We start from the raw sequence: 22108 nt of genomic DNA, 5'->3' as shown, positions 1-22108 counted from the left end.
TCTGATACAAAACTCAAAATACACAAAAACACCCAAAATGCCAATTTCCTGAATGTTTCTAATCTCATAACTTAAAAAAATAAATTAAAAATTTAATAAAATTCTCACAATAAATTAAAAAGTAACACTAAGAAGAAATAACTTCATATTTTAGTTTACATGAAATTATTTATACTCTTCTATTTACTTAAAGTAAAAACTTTTTCACATTTTTTCTATTATTAGTTTGAAATTTTAATATATATTATAAAATTTAATATCACGTATAAGCAATATAAAATAACTAGTAGGTATTCAATCAGGAATTTCTTTATTAGTATATTTCTGTTCTACATAAATCATAATATAAATTAAACAATCACTATTAATTTGTAGCAAAGTTATTTGTTGGCATATAAACATTTATATAGAAACTCATGATATAGCTTAGTTAACATTCGGTATATGTATTAATCTTTCATGTCAAATTTTGTTAAATTAATTAATAAGAAGGGACAGTCCATTAATTACATATACAGTTTTTGAGCTTCTTTTGATTCCACCTCTCTGTAGTATACAATTATGTACTTTTGACAAACCCACTTCCTTTAAATATATGTACAATAGAGTTCATGGACCATCTTACATTGTAAAAATTATTTTTTTAAAGTTTTGAGAATATATACTAATGTAGTTTATTCACAAGACAAGTAAGTAGGCTTATAAGAACAAATTCATATGCCACTAATACCACTAAAAAATACCTTGACCTCTACCCTTTCCATTGTGTACAATGATAGTTTTATGACCTCTCCTTAAATATACATGTAATTAATGAATGGACAGCTGTAATATGTAATTAATACTCTACTCTAGGCATAATAATTTGAAAATAATATTCAAATATAAAATATACAATGTTCCCAAAATAATAAATTTTTCAGAAAAATTAAAAATATAGTAATAGTATGATTTAGGCCTAACAACATGCCTTCGTAATTTATAATTAATATGACCAACAAGAAAGTAATAACAAACAACAAAGTGGTTAAGAAATATTGTTTTGCTTTCTACTACCATCAATATTTATATTGCATTTTATGTAAGCATGTTCCTGGTTAAAGTCAATTTTGGTTTTAAAACAGCAGGAAGATTGCTCTGCTTCTCCAATGTTTCCCAATGTACTGACATGTTTAAAAGAAAAAAAAATACATTACTGAAAATTAAAATATGTCACTGTTAATTATAACTAAAACAAATGCAAATACAGCTCAAAAGTATCAAACATTATATTGAAGCAAGAAGTAAACCATCTAAGATGGCATCCAAAAGTTTACATTTTCAGTGAGCAAATATAAAAGGTTTGCTTAAAAAACTATTTTGTATGAACTCTTTCTTTATTCAGTGGAGAATATATACAATGTATATTTTATTTACTTTTGCCGTTTCCTTTTGTTTTGAGGTCATTTCAATAAACAAATCTAAATTTAAACTGAAATTTGATAAAAAAAGAAGTTCACATTTTGAAGCAATGACCTTTTTTTTTTCTTCCAGTACATCTAAGATAGAAAAACTGCTTAATCCAGAAAGTTTGCAGTCTTCTGCAATTCCAGATTCAGATTTTTTTGTAGTCTAAACTTCTACTAATCTGAGAAAATTGCATTGATTTAATTTGGTTAAATTCATTTGATATTGACATATCCAGATCTACACTGTATTAAATTATTATTTTTGCTTTGTTGTTTATAAATAAAAATTAATAAATTCATGAATAAATAAAATAAAATTTATGCATACATATACACTACTATTCATAAATTTGAATAAATAATGTATGTATGTAAAATTTTGATTAATCTAATCTGTAAAGCCTAAATTTCATACTGTTATCTGTATTTGAACTTAATACTGCTCATTGTATTATAAATATAATTAATGTTTTGGAAATTCATATGTACAGTACATTTATATAAAATAAATATAAACAATAAGAACATTTTATATTTATACTGTATAATAAAGTAAAATACTTGTAATGAGGTCAATAATTAAATACATTCACATATACACCAATTCTTATTTATATTCTATATACAAAACTGAATGATAAGACTAACAGGACAACTTTTTATCATGATACAACAATTTTTTTAATTATAACATTTACATTTAAATAGTATATGGAAGAAATAAATTAAGAAAATTTGGGACTTGTTATATCAAGGATAATTTAACTGGAATTTTTTTCATTAGTGTTTTGAAATCAATAAAATCCAATCCATAGACAATGAAATTTTAATATCTAACAAAGACACAAAAAAAATAATAATTATTATAATTATATTAGTAACTACATTTAATTTACATAAATTCAAACACACATTTCTTGTTTCCAATTTAAAAAGTAAAATAATTATACTGTATATTTGCATGCATGCAAATATATATATATATATATATATATATATATATATATATTTATAAATTATATAAATAGAAAATAAATGACACTATATCTATTTTTAAACATTTGTATTGTTAAATTTAAGCTTACTAATAACATTTAATTATTATCTAAGATTTAAATATATAACAAATGTTTTATATGTATTGTATTTATGCCTATATATGTATAAACATTTATTATTTATTATGTAAAGCTTGATTTAAATTTCTTTGAATACTCACATTTTGTATAAAATATCATATAACTAACTTATTCTTCTATGTTCAACAAAATTTATTGACTCCAATTAAAATTATAAAAAAAATTGTTACTTTTTAAAAAATTGTTTCATTCAATTTTAATTAATATAATACAAAGTAATTTAATTATTCTTGTCATCAATTTTATCTCCCTGAGGAAACAGAGATGAAAAGATAACATTAAAAGAAAAACTAGATCATGAAACACTCTTGACTAAACTTAAAGACATTCAATATCAAATAATTTTTTTGTAGTTTTATTTTTAGAACAAGTTCTGCATTATTTCAAAAATAATAATTTAAACTATTTTTAATATAAAAATATGTTTTTAAATAGTAAAAATTTTATAACAACTTATTAAATTTATTATATTCCAAACTGTTAATTTTTGATGAATCAACTATCCTACAGTGAGGAAAGCATTCAAAGGAAATGTAATACTAATTTTGCTAAATGTCACAAGGCATTCAGAGAAACAACATATATTGCTACATGCCATCATAATATTACACATTTAGCAATATTAATACTTATGTACTGTACATTTTAAACATGAGTTACTTTGTTACAAACTCACTCAATCTATAACCTTTAGGATTTTATTTAGTAAACAAAATATTACTGTTTGAGTAATTTATATCAAAATTATAATTATAAATGTTTTAATATTATTTCTCCATTAGCTTGAGTTTATAAAAACTGAGAGAAAAAAACAAAACCATTCTTGATAAGGAAAGATTATATTCAAATTATAGCTTAAAATATAAATTTTTTTTTTCTAAAATTATTTGTATTAACTATATTAAATTCTAGAATTAATTTGCAATAAAATTTCAATTTATTCGTCCATTTTTAAACTATACATTTTAAGCTAAATACACTATAAAATGCATTTTATTTATTTTTTTATTGATAAATCATTAGTATTTTCAATTTCAAAAAAGCAATTGCTAAAAATAAACTCTCTCAAACTTCAACATTAAAAATATTTTCATCATTAATCATTACAAAATTGATATGCAAGACAAATTTAAATATAAAATGCAATTCATCATAAATAATTAGTAAAATTTAGCAATGCACTACAATTTTATAGTTATTATGTAAATTAAAAAAGAAAGTTAATTGTCTTTTCAGAAAACACACAATAGAAAAGGAATGTCTAAAAATTCTTATATTTTTACTAAGTTCAGATATATATTTCTACACTCAAATATTTATATTTACTTTATTCTCTACACAATTTAAATTGAATGAGAGAGTGAGTAAATGATCAAGGCTGTGTGTGCATTTGTGTTTAAGTAATAAACAGAGGGGAGGGAAATCACCTCTACTTTTAATAATAAAAGATTACTTAATTTCAGAGATTTTTAAAACTGACCATCATAACTGCAAGTGAAATAGGATAGAATTTTATTTTAAAAAAATTTTTTTATCATATCATTCAAATAATAATAATAAATTATCTTTCTTTATACTCAGAAAGTAAATGTTTTAATTATCTGACTCAAATATAAATGCTATTTCACTAAATAATGTTTAAAATTAAAGTTTTTTTCAGTTAATTTATATTGTTATTTTCTTTCATAATAAATAGTTCTCAAGCATTTTTAATATGGTTTCATAATTAATATTAAACAGATGTTAGATTTAAATTTCATTTCGCTTTGTGTGAAACACAATAACTATCTGAGCAAACTCAGTTATTAAAAATAAAATACAGTAAGATAAATGATCACTGAAGAAAATAATTTTTTTTTACTATTTATTTTTGTATCCTATTGGCTATTTATTATTACTAATGTTTTCAACTATTAAATGTAAATATAACTCTTAAGTACCTTAAACATAAAAATTTTAATGCAGTCTAAATTACTAGTGAAAGATATTACTATGTTTATATAAAATCTATAAAAAAAATTCAATACAAACAAAAAGTAACCATAAAATATAGTTTTTATTATTTTTTTTCACATAATAATTTGAATCAGTATTAAAATATATCATCATTAATTTTTCAATTTTACATTTCCAAAATTTTATTAATATCCTAAATTATTTGTTAGAGTTTATAAGTAAGATTTAATAATTTTTAACTATACCTAGATTTACAAACTTTATATGTATACAATCAGAAATAATTATTTTAATTAATACAAACATTATATCAATTAATAACTAAATAATATAAATAAAACAGCTATTTTATTTTACTGAAAAAAGGAAACTAAATGATTAAATTTTAATTATTAATGCTAATTGAAACTTAAAATATTCATTAAAACTAGTAAAATGATCTCTCTTTTGTAATCTATTTTGTCTTAATGACTAAATTATTTATGGAAAAATTTAAAATAAGAATATTTCAATATTTAATTTTTAATGCTCATTAAAAAACAAAACATATCAATTTATATTTTTAATATCACCTGATAACTAAAAATCTCCTATTAACATTTAAATAATTACTGTACAGTAAGTTTCAAAATAATGCTGTTCAATACATTTCAAAAATGTATTTAAATCCTAATTACTTTTTTAAAACTAATTATTATGAATAAATTATATAATTCTGAAAACAATTATTGATAAATTACTTACAATTAATTTAATAATGAAAATAATCTATATAGAATAAATTAAGTTTTATAAATGAATCAAATTTTAAAAACTAATTCCATCTTGTTGGCTGTCAGCAATTAATATGTACATGGACCAAGTGATTAATAGGCCATTATGAATAATGACTAAAATGGCTGCACAGCCTGATAAATATTGATTAATTTATTAAATTGACAGACATTATGAGTAAAGCTACATTTCATTCGGGCAATTTGATTTTAAAAAAGTCCACTTTTTCATTATAAATTGTTTATTTTTGTGAATTATTTTAAAGTATTTTAAGAAAAATCTTGCTCATATCATGTGGTTTATATTCATGTAGGTATAGCTAAACTCCAACCAATGTCGAATTCTATTGGGCTAGATATGGTTAAATACTAAATAAATTATGCAACCAATTTGGCACTAGAGGGAGGTGTTAGGAACTATCTCTAGTGCCTCATGGTTGCATAATTTAACCATATATAGCCCAATAGAATTCCACATTTGGTTGGCATTTAGCTCTATAGTATATCAGGTCTAGCAATGTTATTTATATAATGTAGGTATATTTATTACATTAAACTCTTTATTAATCAACACACACTATATAATTTATTTTAATGATTCTATTTATTAACTTTGACAATTACTTTGCACATCACATTCAACAAAATAATTTGTGAAAATTCAGTTACAAACTTACTTTTAAAAAATATTCCAGTATTATTAACTGTATTAATACTTTTGTTAACATTAAACAATTTTGTCATAAAAATCAACTGGTATATGGTGTAAAATATTTTATATTTTGTTAAATGATCATTCTTCAAAGCATCATCATCATCATCATCACCACTTTGCCTGACAGATGTTAGCAGTATTCATATTGACCAGTCAATGTGACAAATCACAAAAAAGAACATGAAATTTATTACAATTCCCAATGTCGTTTGTCATTATTCATAATGACTGGGCATTGTTTATAATGCCCCTATTAATCACTTAGTCCATAACATATAATGAGAAAACTAGTCAGTTTCAAAAATAGTTGCAATTTTTGCCACTAGGGGTTCTATATGAGTACCAATGTCATGGTAGCATCAAAGAAACTGTTCAATATTCTTTTCATTACTATCAGTCATATATTGTAATCAGTGGTGATATTCGAAATATTTAACAAAGGGTTCACCAGCAGAAAATTTTTCCCTGACAATCACCCGACAAACAAAGTGGAAGTTTTGGCTAGAAATAAATACAATACCTTTTCTTGCGATATATCTAATAATCAGTGGCATATTTGGAACGTAAGGGGTCCTGGGCGAAGACCAGGTAACAATAGTATATTAGTGCTGTCGACCTTTTTTTTCCTCCTTTAAGCAGAGAAATTTTTCACCCCGAATGGCACTACTCATAGTAAACAGGTGTCATCATCTCTCGAAATACAATATCCTTTTTATTTCGCTGTCCATAGCCCAACACATGTTCCACAGCCATCTTGTATTATCTCGCGTACGTGAGATTGTGGGATTTCTCTTATCACTGGATCTAGTTTCAAGAACTCTCTTGAATCGATCACGATTAAACCTCGTTTCGGTCGAGAGAGATTGCACCAAGGCATAGTCCCCGACCTAGCTCACAATCTAGATTGAAATGCTTGGTGCGAACGGAGTATAAGGCTCTAGTTCAGTAGTGTTACAGAGTATAATACATATATTTTAATATATTTTTAAAAAGAAACAAAACCACTGAGAAATGTTAGGTGTGTTTAACAAGGTTCGGGAAACTGAAAATTTTACCAATGGGTTCGGCTGAACCTGTGCGAACCCGCTGAATATCACTGCTGATTGTAATTGAGTTTGATTAACACAGCCAAGTGTAACATGTCACAACTTGTGAGATTCACTTCCCTTTCAATTTGCCTCTAGTTCTAATAAATATGCAACTCCACTTGTATAAACTCACATTTTCAAATAGCCTCATAACCAGAAGTCACAAGGGGTGAGTTTTTTAATTGAATAAGCAGGTCACTACATTGGAATAAACTGATGGACCATGGATGGTTATTAGTTAACCTTCATCCTGAAGCCCCTTTGATATAGTAAAAAACTTTGTTTGGAATATTTTCTTTGGAGGATGCAAACTTCTCAAGATATTCATGTGCAATGATTAAAATGTGATGCCTTGTATACATCATTAAGACTAGGGAATATAAGTTATATGATTTTTAGTGCTTAGATGCATACTTGCCAACTTTTAGTATGGGGAATAGCTGGGGCATTGGTAGAAAAACGATGATTTTTGAATAAAAACACTGATGACATAAAAAGCAAAAAATTCTTCTTTTTTAACATTGATATTGCACAAGGCTTATATTAAATACCTTTAATAAACAAAATTTATCTCTGCATTTAATACTTTATAAAGCTATTGCCATAAACACTGTCAAGAGTATGGCAAAAGCTTTATGATCTATCATCACAATTTTAAAAAAGTCAAGTATTATGGGACACATTACAAGTCTAGGTGTAGATTTATGATGTGTCATGTAGATGTGTTCCATCTTGATCTGTTAAGAGTCTTGATATTGTTGCATGATGAGTGCCTCTGCTTCCCGCTATAAGTGTTTGTGCTGTAATTTGCTTTGTTAGTAATAAGGCGCGTTTTTTTATGCAGCGCTCGAGAAGCGCTTTACAGCTAATTCTCTGAAACCCGTTTCTAAATGGCCAACACTGCTCGTGACGTCATTTCGCTACACTTTCACTGCATAAAAAAACGCGCCCATAGTGAACTCATGACAGTTGCTATCAGTCAATTTATTGACTTTCACTGCAATTAAGAATTTGTTTGAAGAACTCGTGATTTATTCTCTCTCTCTCTTACTTTTTATTATTATACATAATATCTTTTTCATTTGTCACATCACAATGCATGAGAGGCCCTTTAATGATGTATGACAAAACCATCATCAGCCTATTTTACTATTTTATAAAGATTACAAATCTTTGTAAAATCTCACAAATCTCAAAGAACCATCTAGTTTCTTTTCTTGACAAAGTTCATATCTTATGATCTGTAAATTCTTAAGTGGTGAATTAGATGTTTATTCTTTTTGGATTGAGAAACTGTAGCACTGCTCAATAATTTGGTCTAACTGTAAAAGTACTCTTTTCCTTCTAATAATAAGTTGGCCATAACTGATTTAACTGCCAACATAAGGGCACTAACATTGCCAGACTTGAAGATGCAATTTACCATATCTGCCATTTAAAATTATCACATTTGAGCTGAGATTCTCAAACTTATACCAACATACATAGGCCTATATATAAAATTCAATCTTGGTTCTTTCCCCAATTGAATGAATCGTTCTGATTCATTCAATTGTTCATCCCAATTGAACAACATCGTTCTGATTCACTTCAGTTGTTTGTAATAAAATACATACACCATCAGCACATACTATATATTGGCGTAAGATTGTTAAATGAAGTGTTTATGTGATAATATCAATTCTTTAAAAACATTGACAGAAGGGAAGAGAGACATGTCCACTGTCAGAAATACAAAATGCTGATGATTGGCAAATATGTAGATGTCCTAGCTTTAATAATCATATAGCAAACCAAGCCCAAAATATTTTTTAATAATCAAACAATAATGCCTAATTCACTATTGCTATAGCTAATTAAATAAACAGATATTATGTAATATATATATATATATAAAATCTCTAACATTATTCTATTAATCTATTAAAAATCTATAAATAATCTATTAAAAATCTCTAAAATCATACTTAAAATTATAAATATATATTTATAATTTTAAGTATATTAGAAATTTTAATTAGTAATTTTAAGTATATTCCTTATTGGGCTATAACCTCACTACTTAAAATTTAAGTAGCAAGGTTATAGCCCAATAAAGAATCCAATGTTATTTGATTATTAACAAATAATTCAGGCTTGGTTTACTATATTGTTGTTTATATTAATAAATAAAATTTTTTTAGTAAAACTAACTATAAAATTTATAAATGTCACAATAATAATATAAAATTATAAATACCCATGAACTTGGCCATTTTCTTTATAATTAACTTGAATAAATTTTCCAAATCGACTTGAGTTGTTATTATGCTTAGTTTTAGCATTTCCAAATGCCTTAAAAAATAAAACAAAAGCAAATTAACCAACACACATTTTTTTCATTACCATAAAATAATTTAATTACTAATTCAATTAAGATTCCTGAAACATTACAAATTTGTCTTCTATTATAAACACAAAATATACCTTTGTTCTAACTATTTCAATAAACTTATTGAGTGTGCACACTATATATTATTAGTATAAACAGACTAACATTAATTTAAAAACTTTTCATTTCAATACATCAAGTTTTATTGTATTGGTTAACTAAATGTATTTACATCAGAATAATTAAGGTAAAAGATATTTATAAAAAATTAAATCATCTAAATAATGCAATCCTCAAAATTTGATTTGATAAAATAAACACTTGGCATTCTAACTTTAATTAATAAAATGGCCAGGACAACAATGAAATATAAAATATATTCACAAAACTGAAAGAGACAATAAATGTTTTCATATTTTATCCTTTTCACATCAGTCTTTATGGCAGAAGAAGCCATAAAGACTGTCTTCCACCTTTTTAGCTAAATTTTAGCTTCAGCTTACATAAATTGCTGCCCTCATTTTATGCCAGTTTGATTTATGCCAATTTACACTAAACACTTTCAAATTTTCCCTAAGTCTCAAAAATTTTTCCCATAATGTGTAGAATACAGGGTTGTTATAAATGAATTGTATTTACTGACAATAATTCAAATTTAACCTTGAGTAATAAATACATTTAAAAAACTAGAAATTGTCCAAGTTTGTGTTTAGGATGCTGAAGTCCTAAACACAAATCAAAGTTTCATAGGGCTAGATTTTCTATGCATATTCTTTAACAACACATGTCCAAGTGGTAGTCCAGTTTGCTCCATAAGTTATAACATGTCTCCCTGGATGGTCGTCATCACAGTAGTAACGTGGTCCCAACACTCTGCCAAAGATGTGGGTAATGTTGGAACACAAAATGTAACCTTTACAAACCCCTAAGGGGGGGAATCATATAATGTGAGGTCTGGAGATCTGAGAGGCCATCTGTACAGCACTAATTTATCATTACTGAAACGTCCAATCCAGCAGTGGGGATTCCATATTAAGATGTTGATGCATCTCAGTGTGCCAATGAGGTGGAGTCCCATCTGCTGGAAGACAAAAGTCATCAAAATATGTTTGCAACTGTGGAAACATGGCTATAATTCTACTGCATAGTCACCATTTTGATAGTGGATGTCATGCTGCCATTTGATATGTTGCAATAGTAATGTTCCTTCACTAATACTGCACAAAGGTACTCTAAAGTTCAGCCAAATTATTGTAGGTGAAACAACTTTAGGGCATAAATTAAAGCTCAAAGCTTCTTCTGTGATGATTCTTGTTTTCCTAATTTATCATCATGGTGATTATGTTTCATCCAAAACTTCCTTAGTTATAGTCTGTGTAATGTGCACTTTATTCACATGTTGAGTCTTAATGTCAAATCTGCTTCCAGTATTCTTATGCCACAATTTTCAAAAGTTCACTGAAAACATCTAAATAAAAGAAGTTTACTCTTTAACCTGATTCCATCAGTTTATGAAATTTCAGTTTTTCAGTCAGCAATAACTAGAGAAGTCTTCATGATAATTCTATATTTACCTGACAGTCATACAACAGCTTGTGCAATATTATAAGTCATGCTATATGATAAATGTTTATCAATAACATGCCAAAATTTAAAAAAATAGTATATTATATTATTTTATACTGTATTTTTAAAATCATTAGGCTTGTATTAATTAATAGATCAAAAGTAATTAATTGCTAGATGTGAAGTCACATGATAATTATCTGAGATCACATGATACTTCTATTTTCATGTGATAGTCATGAAATAGCCTGCACTACATCATGCCGTGATAGCTGAGACCAATAATACGTTAAAATTTAAAAAATGAGCTATTATTTCATAAATATCCAATATTTTTAAATAAAACTTTCAAAAGAACAAACAGGAAGAAGTCAGCTCTCAAATGAGCTATTCAATATATGCAGATTTAGATTATTCATTAGCTTAGTATTGCTATTCTTTCTCATAAATCTAGGTGACAAAATAAGATCACATAACTCCAAAATGGTCCAATACATTTATTCAAAATTTAAGACAATTGTAGTACTATCACAAACACCAAATATCTTAAATTTTATCCAAATTGATTTGTTGGTCATGCAGATATTAAAGGTCAAAATTAGCACATTAACATTAACACATACAGCAGAACTTTACTATCTAGTACAGTCATTCTCAACTTTTTTTCGTCACAGTACACTTTTAATAATGTAAAAATTTGGCAGCACACACGGTTACTTTGGTAAGTACCACAGGACAACCGGTGATGTCATAACAGTGATTTTTAAACACAGTTGGTTATTTAGGTCACATTTTCTAAATGCCTTGGTAACTACCAGCAGTTACCGGTAACACCGGTTTTACAATTTCCAAACATGCCCTAGGACAGGGATGGCAAACCTTTTTGAGTCCGCGTGCCATATTGTAAGCATACTTAGCTTTAAAGATGTTAATGCATGCCAATGTCTTAGACTTTGAATAATGATATTTAAAGAAATTAAACAAATATGCTTTAATTCGAATAAATGTAAAAAATCTGATTGAAAAAAAGATGATCAGGAGATAAACAGAAAGGATGATTGAAAAAGACAGAAATCATATGATACAATGAGTGCCATAGGTTTGCCATCCCTGCCCTAGGAAGTTAGACTGATTGAACTACTTGTCTGATGTTGCTTATGTATGAGTATTCACAGTGGCGGCACACTTCAAAAATTTCACAGCACAGTAGTTGAGAATTACTGATCAAGTAAAAAAAATTTAATATAAAAGTTAATAAACATTTTCAATCTTAAACAAGATCTGTATCAGATCAACATTCTATTCCAAATTAGAATGCTCAGAACAAAAGTTTTCAAAAATTTAAACATAGTTCTGAGCATTCTAATGTAAAATATAATGATGTAACATCAAACATATATAGAAAATTGGTGATATTTTTATGACCACTTCAGGGATCTAGAAGAATTACAAAATATACATGGCCAGCCTGAATGGCAATTATATTAATTTTAAAGATGGAAAAAGCATCTCTTATGCATGGCAATGCATATATGAAAAACCAGAAAATAATAAATTAATTATCATCATTTTGTAATATGTTATGTATTATATTTATATCAGATTTAATTCTATAAATCTTAAAAATACCACTGATTTTGTATATTTATATGTTTCATGTTACATTGTTACATTTTATGTTCTAATTATTTAAAACATGTTTAAATTTTTTATAACTTGTGTTCTGAGCATTCCAATTTGGAATAGAATGTTGACCTGGTGCAAATCCTGTTTAAGATCAAAAACGTTTGTCAACTTTTACATTAAATTTTCATTACTGGATATTAAAAGTTTCGTTGATTGTGCTTTGTTGATTCATTCCAGTTATTAAGAAGGTAATTTGCTTTACTATAGAGTACTATCACACTATGATATTTGATATACTAGTTAAGAAAATTGTATCTAAACTAACTATATTTTTGAGTTATCAGAAACTACTATTTGTTAATTATCTTATTTTAGCTTTGACTTTAAAAAGCTGTACTTATTATTTATTCTTATAAAGTTATTTGTCATACATACATACTGTAATTACTCGCATATAGGACGAGGTGTGATTTTAAAGATCAAAATAAAGAAAATCAGATTTATTAATACAATTCTAATTTTATTTTGTTTAATCACAAGTACAGTATCAAATGAATGTAAATGCACACATTGTCTCGCAAAAATTACTGGCATTTTAAACTTTAAGGAAAACTCTTGTAAAATCAACAACATTAATTTGTTCATGTAAAGCTGGACAATTGGGAACCTATTTTGCCAATTCTTAACAGTTAAATCTACTATCTGTCGATTACACTTACGAGTTTCTCTGAATTCTGATTTCCAAATAATCATCTGTTTTCACGTGGGAATGGATTAAAACTTATATTGAGTTTCCATGTGATTTTGGAATTTCAATCTGGAATTCAATTCAAAAGCTTTGCTTTTCCTATTGCTATTCATCTTTACTCCTGACAATATACAAGAATGATTCAAGTGACCCAGATAAAATACTTATATTTTTAAATAAAAGAGGGTAAGCATCCGGTAAAAAATGTGAATATATGGTTCACAAAAATTATTTGCAAAAACACAAAGAATTTTTGCTCGCGAGTATAGGATCACCTGGGAATTTGAAGTTGTGATAAATGAATAAAAATCTCATCTATATGTGAGTAAATATGGTATATAAGAAGTTGTCAAAAGAGCTATTTTTCTTAACAAAAAACAAAAATAAATAAAAGCACACATTTGAGTCAGATGAAAACTAAATTTCTTTCAGACTCATGCTAAATACATTAACCAGTTATCCATATCCTTGTAAACAGATGTATGATATCTTTTAAGATTATATGTCATTGGAGAATTAATGTTGATTATAAAAAACTAAGACTAATTTGTTAAACTATTTAATGTTTTTGTAGACTTATCATGTTATCTATATTGGAATTAATTTTTTAAACTGAAATTATTAAATTAAATAGAGAATTTTTTACTATTTAAACTCTGATAGTAATGATAAAAAAAACACACACACTATAATATATATATAAATGATATTTTATGCAGTTGTTTTCAACTCTGAGAAATCTTTCCATATGGTATATAGTAAAAATATACTGTAGACTATACAAAGTACTCATCTTTCAAGTAATATAGAACATCAGTATAAATGTAAAACAGATGTTTTAAACAAAATGGTTTAAAATGAATGATAGAAGAAACTTAAGCATTATAAATTAAGCATTATAAATAATTATCAAAGCATTTTAAATAAATGTCAATATTTATAATGCTTATAATTATAATACTAAACATTGTAATAATGTCATTATTTCAAAGAATAGTTGTTGATTTTATAGTTTAATTTTATTTTTAAAATTTTCATTAAGTGAATTCCACATTTTAGGAAGTGAAAAGCTAAACATGAACATTAGTTAAAAATTATAAATTGTTACAGAAAACTGAAATTAAGAGATTTTTTGAGAAGTATTATATTGCCTTTATTTGACATAAAAGAAAAGCAGAATATTTTAAAATACTTCTTTTACCAGTTTTGCAGACTCAATATTCATATAAAAATACTTTTACAATTAACAAAATCATAATTGCATAGTTTATTAAGTACTGATAGTAATTATTAATAATATATTTAATTGGTATAAAAATTGATTGACAATAGCAGGGAAACAAAACTTTTCTAATATCACATATCAAAATGAAATACAGTATTACAAAAGGTAAGTTATTTTAAAACATGCTGACTGAGTATCTAAAACAAAAGAACAAGTTCAAAGTAAAATGTTTTAAGATAATTTAAAAAGTTCACTTATAAATTAAGTATAATAAAAAAAACACTAATTATCTAAGTGCCAAATATTTAAACAATATCCATTTAAGTAGACCATTGTCATATACACAATTATTTAGATAAACTGAGTCATTACAGGTTACATATTTATAGATGGTCCAATTTTTAATTGTCTTGGAGACAAAAACTTAATAAATTTAACATTAAGAAATATTAAACACTTTGAAAATAAACATTTTATATTTTAAATATAAACAAAGAAAAATGTGGTTTAACAACACTGAATTATAAAATATAAAATCTGACTAAAAATAAAACACATTATATTTGATAAAAACAAACAACACTACAATAATTTTTATTATTAATAATTAAAGGATTGATACAGTTTACTATTTAAACACTTAAGTGTTTTTACCAAACAACAAAAAAAATTTCCATTATAATATGATTTCATTATTTAGATAAAACTGCAATTTTACCTAATGGTGAAAAATTATTTATGGTTAAGAAAGGAAGATTCTGGATACAAACAGAAGCATACCTTAAAAAAAATATAATAAACAGACTTGTTTCAGTTTAAGTTTAGTATAATGGTACACTTCAAATTTTTGAAAGTTGTTGCACAGCAGTCCTCATCTAGAAAAGGTTGCATCACTGTTGTATATGGTAGCCATAAAATTTTTGAGCTCATTTTTCTATAATAATAAATTCAGCTATATAACCTACTAAATCTCAATAAAACTTCTGTACAGAGCCAATTCTAACAATATAACTGATCTTGAACTTATAAAATGAATCTTATTTTTACAAGTTTAATAGTTATTTTAATCATTGAAGTAATACAATTTTTTTAAAGCAACAAGAAAAATTCTTACCTCTAAAACAGGACTTGCACTTAGAATAGTTTGTTCCACTCCACTTCCATGAGTGCCTTTTTGACTAAGAGCAGTTAAATGATGTAATAATAAATGTGTACTTTCTGTCTTCCCAGATCCACTTTCTCCCGATATAACAATACATTGATTCTTTCGCTGCCGGAGCATTAACTGATAGCCTGCATCTGCTATAGCAAAAATGTGAGGTGGTAGATCACCTAGTTGATGATTTTGATAAAGTTTTACATATTTTGGATTATATATAGGATAAAATCTAAATGGATTTACAGCTATTAGTATAGAGCCAACATAAGTGTATATATGACCCTTTTCAAATCTAACTTTCAAATTTTCTAGTAAAGTTTGTTCTGTTAAATTTGGAAGCTGGCACAGATCTGTATATTCCTTATCCCTTGGCTGATACAAGAATCTTAAAAAATATTCTTGAATTAATTTATGATCAGTACTATCTGGCCATAACAAACCATGACGAGCACTGTCACTAAATTTCTGGCGTAAGCAGAAACGATATTGGGGAGCTTGAAACTCCCTATCACATTCAACAAGGGAGGTGGGCCGAGGCCATAATAATTGTAATGCAACAGGAGATTCAGTACCTCCCAATCTCCTTTCTTTGCAGTCCTGTCCATTGGCATCATACACCACTTCTGCCAATTCATAATTCTGAGGATATTTAAGACCTAATTTTTCTACAACACATGAAACTATTTCATCTGATATTGTCTGTTTGCTTGCTTCTATTGACAGAGCTTCGTAAAATGTGCTGAAAGTGCCAACATGGACTTGGAGAATAAATCTTGCATTTGACATGGTTTCTTTCACTGACACACATTTGTCTTATTTCATTCATCATGTAGTTGAGTCATGAACATCCTATCATCTACAAAGAAAAAATACATAAAGTAAATTTTGATTACAATGCACAACATAAAATGTCTATATTACACAATTCTTAAATAATAACGGGGTTGAGGCCAAAGTTTTAAATGCGAAAACGTGTACATCAGACGTTCAACACTGCTTTCCTGTAAGCCTAGAAGTTTGACAATGGTGTTTGGAATGTCGAGCATGATTCCACTGACTAGCCAAACACCATTGTCAAACTTCTAGGCTTACAGGAAAGCAGCGTTGAACGTCCGATGTACACGTTTTCACGTTGAAAACTTCGGCCTCAATCTCGCTATTAACAGCTCTACAATAAATATTTTATAAAAACAGATTTAATTATATAAAAAATTTAATTTAATAATCAAGTATATTTTTAAAGTATAATAAATTTTTTAATATAGATTTGAGTATTTAATCACTAATTAAATTTATTAAAACAAAAATTACTTTAATCTTATCAATCTTATTGTTCCAGTTATGAAACTTGACACTCACTTCATTACTATTGAGATCAGTAACTTAGAATTTGAATAAATTAAAATGTTATTGTTAACAACTTCCTAATTTATTTTTGTGTAACTGATGAATGATACATTTCTGTCTCATCAGTAATTAAATCTGTTGCTTCCAAAAGCAACAGATTTAATAACAGTACAATCTTGAAGTGTCTAGAAAGAAGGAACTATCCTAATTTCTTTCAAATGATTCAGAATTTCTAGGGTCTGTAGGAGGAGGAGAATTACTATACAGCCAAAGACATATAAATATATAAAAGAAATTTATGATATAATTTCATTGACAGTAGAGACTTAACCTAAGCAATGGAAATGACTCAGTGCTCTCTTACTGTTTTAAAGCAAGGTTTTGCTCTATTGACTTGTTCCAAATTGTAACTAATGATTTGATGTACTGTACGAATTATTATATAGGCCTAAATTTGTTAATATATTGCATACTATACTTTTGCATATGTTATGGCTAAAGCCCACATATTGGATAGAACTAGGATTAACAAAATATAACACCATACAACCTTGATCAGGTCTAGAAAAAAGGTTTAATTCACAATACAAACATTTTCAATCTTCTCTAAAAATCTGATGATCATCTTTGGAGAAGATCAAAAATGTTATCATCATCAATCAAACTTTTTACTGGACCTGAGATCAAGGTTGTATAATGTATTTTAACCAGATAATGCTTGGTTTATCCAAGTCTTTTATAATTAAAGCAATCTCTTTAAACATGATAGCCAGCATGTGGTAATTTAAGTCATCACAATACAGGATATTTGTTATTCCATTATATATATATAATAAGGATTGACCAAGGTAGAAATTGTTTAATCTGATATGTATTCAATCAAGATATCATATTTTAAAAAATTCTTAGTTTTTAAATACACAGCTAACAACATACAAGAATAAAGATATTAAAATTCACATTTGTTTAAAATCACAAAAACAATTTCCTTAATCCTGATGTTATTAAACAATGAAAGAAAGCAACAACACACAATTCAATTCAGCAAAAAGTTGAAATACTTGTAAAACTTCTTGTTTTTATATAATAGGTGTCCTCACCAATGCCATGGGATGAACTATTTTTAGTGAGATATACTTCTTTACAACAGCAGTTATCACATACTTAAAAATTATTTTTAAAATGCACAAATATCTTTTGCATAACAAAACCCAATTTTTTTAAAAAGCTGGCAATTTTTGCAAATTTTTTTTACTTCTTTTTTCAATATGGTTGCATTTTCAATAAAAAATTTTTTAATGTTTATTTTTTATTACCAAATAAAAAATAAATTTTATACATTGTACAAAAATAAAATATATACATTGAAATATATCTATAAAAAATGGAAAATTAAAAAAATATGTTTATAAAATGATAATGAAATAGATACATAGAAGTTTCATTAAGACAATTCAGAAAAATCTTTAAATGCATTCCATTAATATTCAAATTTTCTACGGGGGAAAAATAACTAAAAATTTTGTTTTATTTCAATCTGACAACAAATTCCAATAATTAAATACTGTGGAAATAGTTATAATTTGAAATAAAAAGATTACTATGATAATTTTTATGCCAAATACTGTATAAACGATATGAAGAATACACTGAGTTCAGCATTATATACACATTTGCTTGTCGCAAGTACTTTCGACAAACCTTATTGTCGTCGTCATCAGGCAAGTACATAAATTTGCCAAAAAAACTTTAAGAACACAAAACAAAAGTTCAAAAACGCTCGAAAGCCAATCGAGCATCTAGCTCCCTGACTAGCAAAGTTGCGCATGCGCAGACCCAAGCTCACGCTGCACGTATATTAGACAACGCTAAAACATGCTCAATCGCTTGTACAGCGTGATCCATACATTGGGCAGATCGAGAGTAGGAATGTTGCATGCGTCCAAAGTGGTGGTAAGGAGAGATTCCCAAATGAAAACAAGTTTTCTATCTTTACGGCTCTTGAGCATAAGTACTTGCGACCGTAGCGGGTTGTAACCTTGTTCAAGTACCTTTCTTGTAAGTTCTGTGGTGTGCCTACCCCTCACCACATCATCTTGGTGCTCCGCAAGGCGGCTGGCAAGCATTCTGGTAGTGGCCCCGATATATCTTGTGTTTACTCCCGTTGCGAGATTTTCCAGCAGAACAGCGTAGACCCCCGACTTCTCGAGCATGGAAAATGTGTCTCTATCGTTGCAAAAAAGCTTGGAAGTGGGGTTAGTGGTAGTACAAGGTTGCACTTCTTAAATATTCTGCAGATGCGTATTGAAAGGGGTCCGAGGTATGGCAACAACGTTTGAACCACCGAAAACTCCCTCTTGCTGTTAAGCGTAGTGCTTGGAAACAGTGATTTCTTTACCCTACTGAGCACATGCGTAAATTTTTCGCATGAGAAGCCAGCCGTGCGTACTGCCAAACTGATGTTGTCTAACTCAATGTTGGCCAGCTCCTGCGTGGAAGAAAGAAAAGCGCCCTTCTGATGAGGCGTTAACATATCGAGAAGGCTGAAAGGCCTCTGCTGGGATAATGTGCAGAGCTACGTTGGATTTGTAGTGTACCGAGAATTGTAGACCTTCTGGAGACATGTATAAGCAGGTCTAAGAACGTTATTACAGCATCGTTTTCTTTCTCCCAGGTAAAATTAATGGAAGGGTATATGGTTGAAAGCTGTTGCATAAAGACGAGAAAGGCCTCCTCTGTGTCTTCCCATGCTACGAGGATGTCATCTACGTAGCGCAGGGTAGTGGATAGCAAGTGGGGAATTGAATGTTCTGTGCTCTATCTCTCTCATAATGAGTTCCACTAAGATAGCAGATAAAGGAGAGCCCATAGGGACCCCTTGCTTTTGTAAATATACTCTCTGGTTGAAACGGAAGTAATTATGCTTGGTGACGAAACTGAGTGCATCTCGTAAATCAAGCACCTGCTGGATGCTAAAGCCGTTTTTTAGTAGGAGAGAGTTGGCCAGCATTATGGCCTCAAAGGTGGGTACAGAAGGATATAATGATATTACATCTAGCTTGTAGAAGGTATAGGCGTCTGGTCATAGAGCTCCGATGCTTGAAGCGATGGTGGACTTGGCAATAAGAGAAGAGGGAGTGACGTATGGGGATTCCGGAACTATGGTGTGAAGAAATTTAGCAAGCGCTTTCTCTAAATAGTAGGTAGGATGAGACCATTTGTTTACTAGCGGGCGTAGCGGCCAATTTGTTTTATGAGTTTTTGGTTGGAAGAACAACCTAGGACATGCAACGTTGGGGGGAGGATCAAGAGGCCCAGTGAGGAAACTTCTGGTAATGTGATGATTCTTCTTGCCTTCCATAATATCGTTGGAGTGGGGTCCTCACTCAACTCTGAAGAATGCAACTGCGTTAGAAATTCGTTGGCCCTCGTGAGAAAACCACTTTCTCTGCACAGCACAAACCTCTTGTCCTTTTCAGAAATGAGAAGTCTCAAGTTGGCTCTGGCAAGAAAATGCTCCACTGCTCGATAGTCCACAATGCCATTGGGCTTACCAGAGCTTTGTTTTGTCGTAGCAAGACTTGAGAGTATAGACAACTCCATTTGTGGACCTGCAGCATCCGTTTGGCAGGACTTAAGTGCTGCTAACGTGGCCAGGATCAACTGGGAAAGCTTGTTGTTGGTGGGAGGAATGTACTTAGGTCCCTGCTGTAGAATTCTGTGCACACTGTTGGGCACATTTTCATCCGTGTAGTTGTAATATGGGGTATTTAGTTTACGCATGTGCTCAGTAGGGTAAAGAAATCACTGTTTCTAAGCACTACGCTTAACAGCAAGAGGGAGTTTTCGGTGGTTCAAACATCGTTGCCATACCTCGGACCCCTTTCAATACGCATCTGCAGAATATTTAAGAAGTGCAACCTTGTACTACCACTAACCCCACTTCCAAGCTTTTTTGCAACGATAGAGACACATTTTCCATGCTCGAGAAGTCGGGGGTCTACGCTGTTCTGCTGGAAAATCTCGCAATGAGAGTAAACACAAGATATATCGGGGCCACCACCAGAATGCTTGCCAGCCGCCTTGCGGAGCACCAAGATGATGTGGTGAGGGGTAGGCACACCACAGAACTTACAAGAAAGGTACTCGAACAAGGTTACAACCCACTATGGTCGCAAGCACTTATGCTCAAGAGCTGTAAAGATAGAAAACTTGTTTTCATCTGGGAATCTCTCCTTACCACCACTTTGGATGCATGCAACATTCCTACTCTCGATCTGCCCAATGCATGGATCACGCTGTACAAGCGATTGAGCACGTTTTAGCGTTGTCTAACATACGTGCAGCGTGAGCTTGGGTCTGCGCATGCACAACTTTGCTAGTCAGGGAGCTAGATGCTCGATTGGCTTTCGAGTGTTTTTGAACTTTTGTTTTGTGTTCTTAAAGTTTTTTTGGCAAATTTATGTACTCGCCTGATGACGACGACAATAAGGTTCATTGAAAGTACTTGCGACAAGCAAATGTGTATATAACGCTGAACTCAGTGTATTCTTTGTATCGTTTAATAAAAAGATTTTCTTTTTCAGACTTTTTAAAGCTATGTTTCATATATTACCCAAACTGAAACTTCAGGTCAATCAAAACAATCTCATTCCTAAAAAAAGTATGCAAAATTGTGTCAGTCTGGCACTCATTTTCTTTGCTAAAGGTTGTATCGAGGAAACATAATTAGCAGTATACACTAATAATCTTAAAACTTAAAATATCAGTAAAATGAGTCGTTATACAAGAATGAGCTATCCCTATAATAATGGAAATTATAGATATCAGTTTTAAAAAACTGATAATCAGATATCAGATTAATTGGTTACATAATAACAAGCAATTCTAATACTGATCCAGTAATTGGTCAACCATATATATAAAAATGAACTATTATTCTAGCTA

At 28.8% G+C, this 22108-nt stretch overlaps 1 protein-coding gene across 2 annotated transcripts in view; it reads right to left on the bottom strand.

Moving 5' to 3' along the window:
* Nucleotides 1-22108, bottom strand: part of LOC136974087 (unconventional myosin-IXb-like) — a 99663-nt gene that overhangs the window by 62255 nt on the left and 15300 nt on the right. For both annotated transcript variants that reach the window (XM_067268878.1, XM_067268879.1), the window contains exons 2-3: nt 15770-16670; nt 9359-9453 (exon numbers count right to left, since the gene is read on the bottom strand). In XM_067268878.1, coding sequence (XP_067124979.1) covers nt 9359-9453; nt 15770-16600 — 926 coding nt within the window. In that variant the 5' untranslated portion in view covers nt 16601-16670. The remainder of the gene's footprint in view (nt 1-9358; nt 9454-15769; nt 16671-22108) is intronic.

Source organism: Centruroides vittatus, unplaced genomic scaffold (genome assembly GCF_030686945.1).
Source record: "Centruroides vittatus isolate TY-2023 unplaced genomic scaffold, ASM3068694v2 contig_341, whole genome shotgun sequence".
NCBI lineage: Eukaryota > Metazoa > Arthropoda > Arachnida > Scorpiones > Buthidae > Centruroides > Centruroides vittatus.
This window is presented reverse-complemented; position numbering and strand designations above follow the sequence as displayed.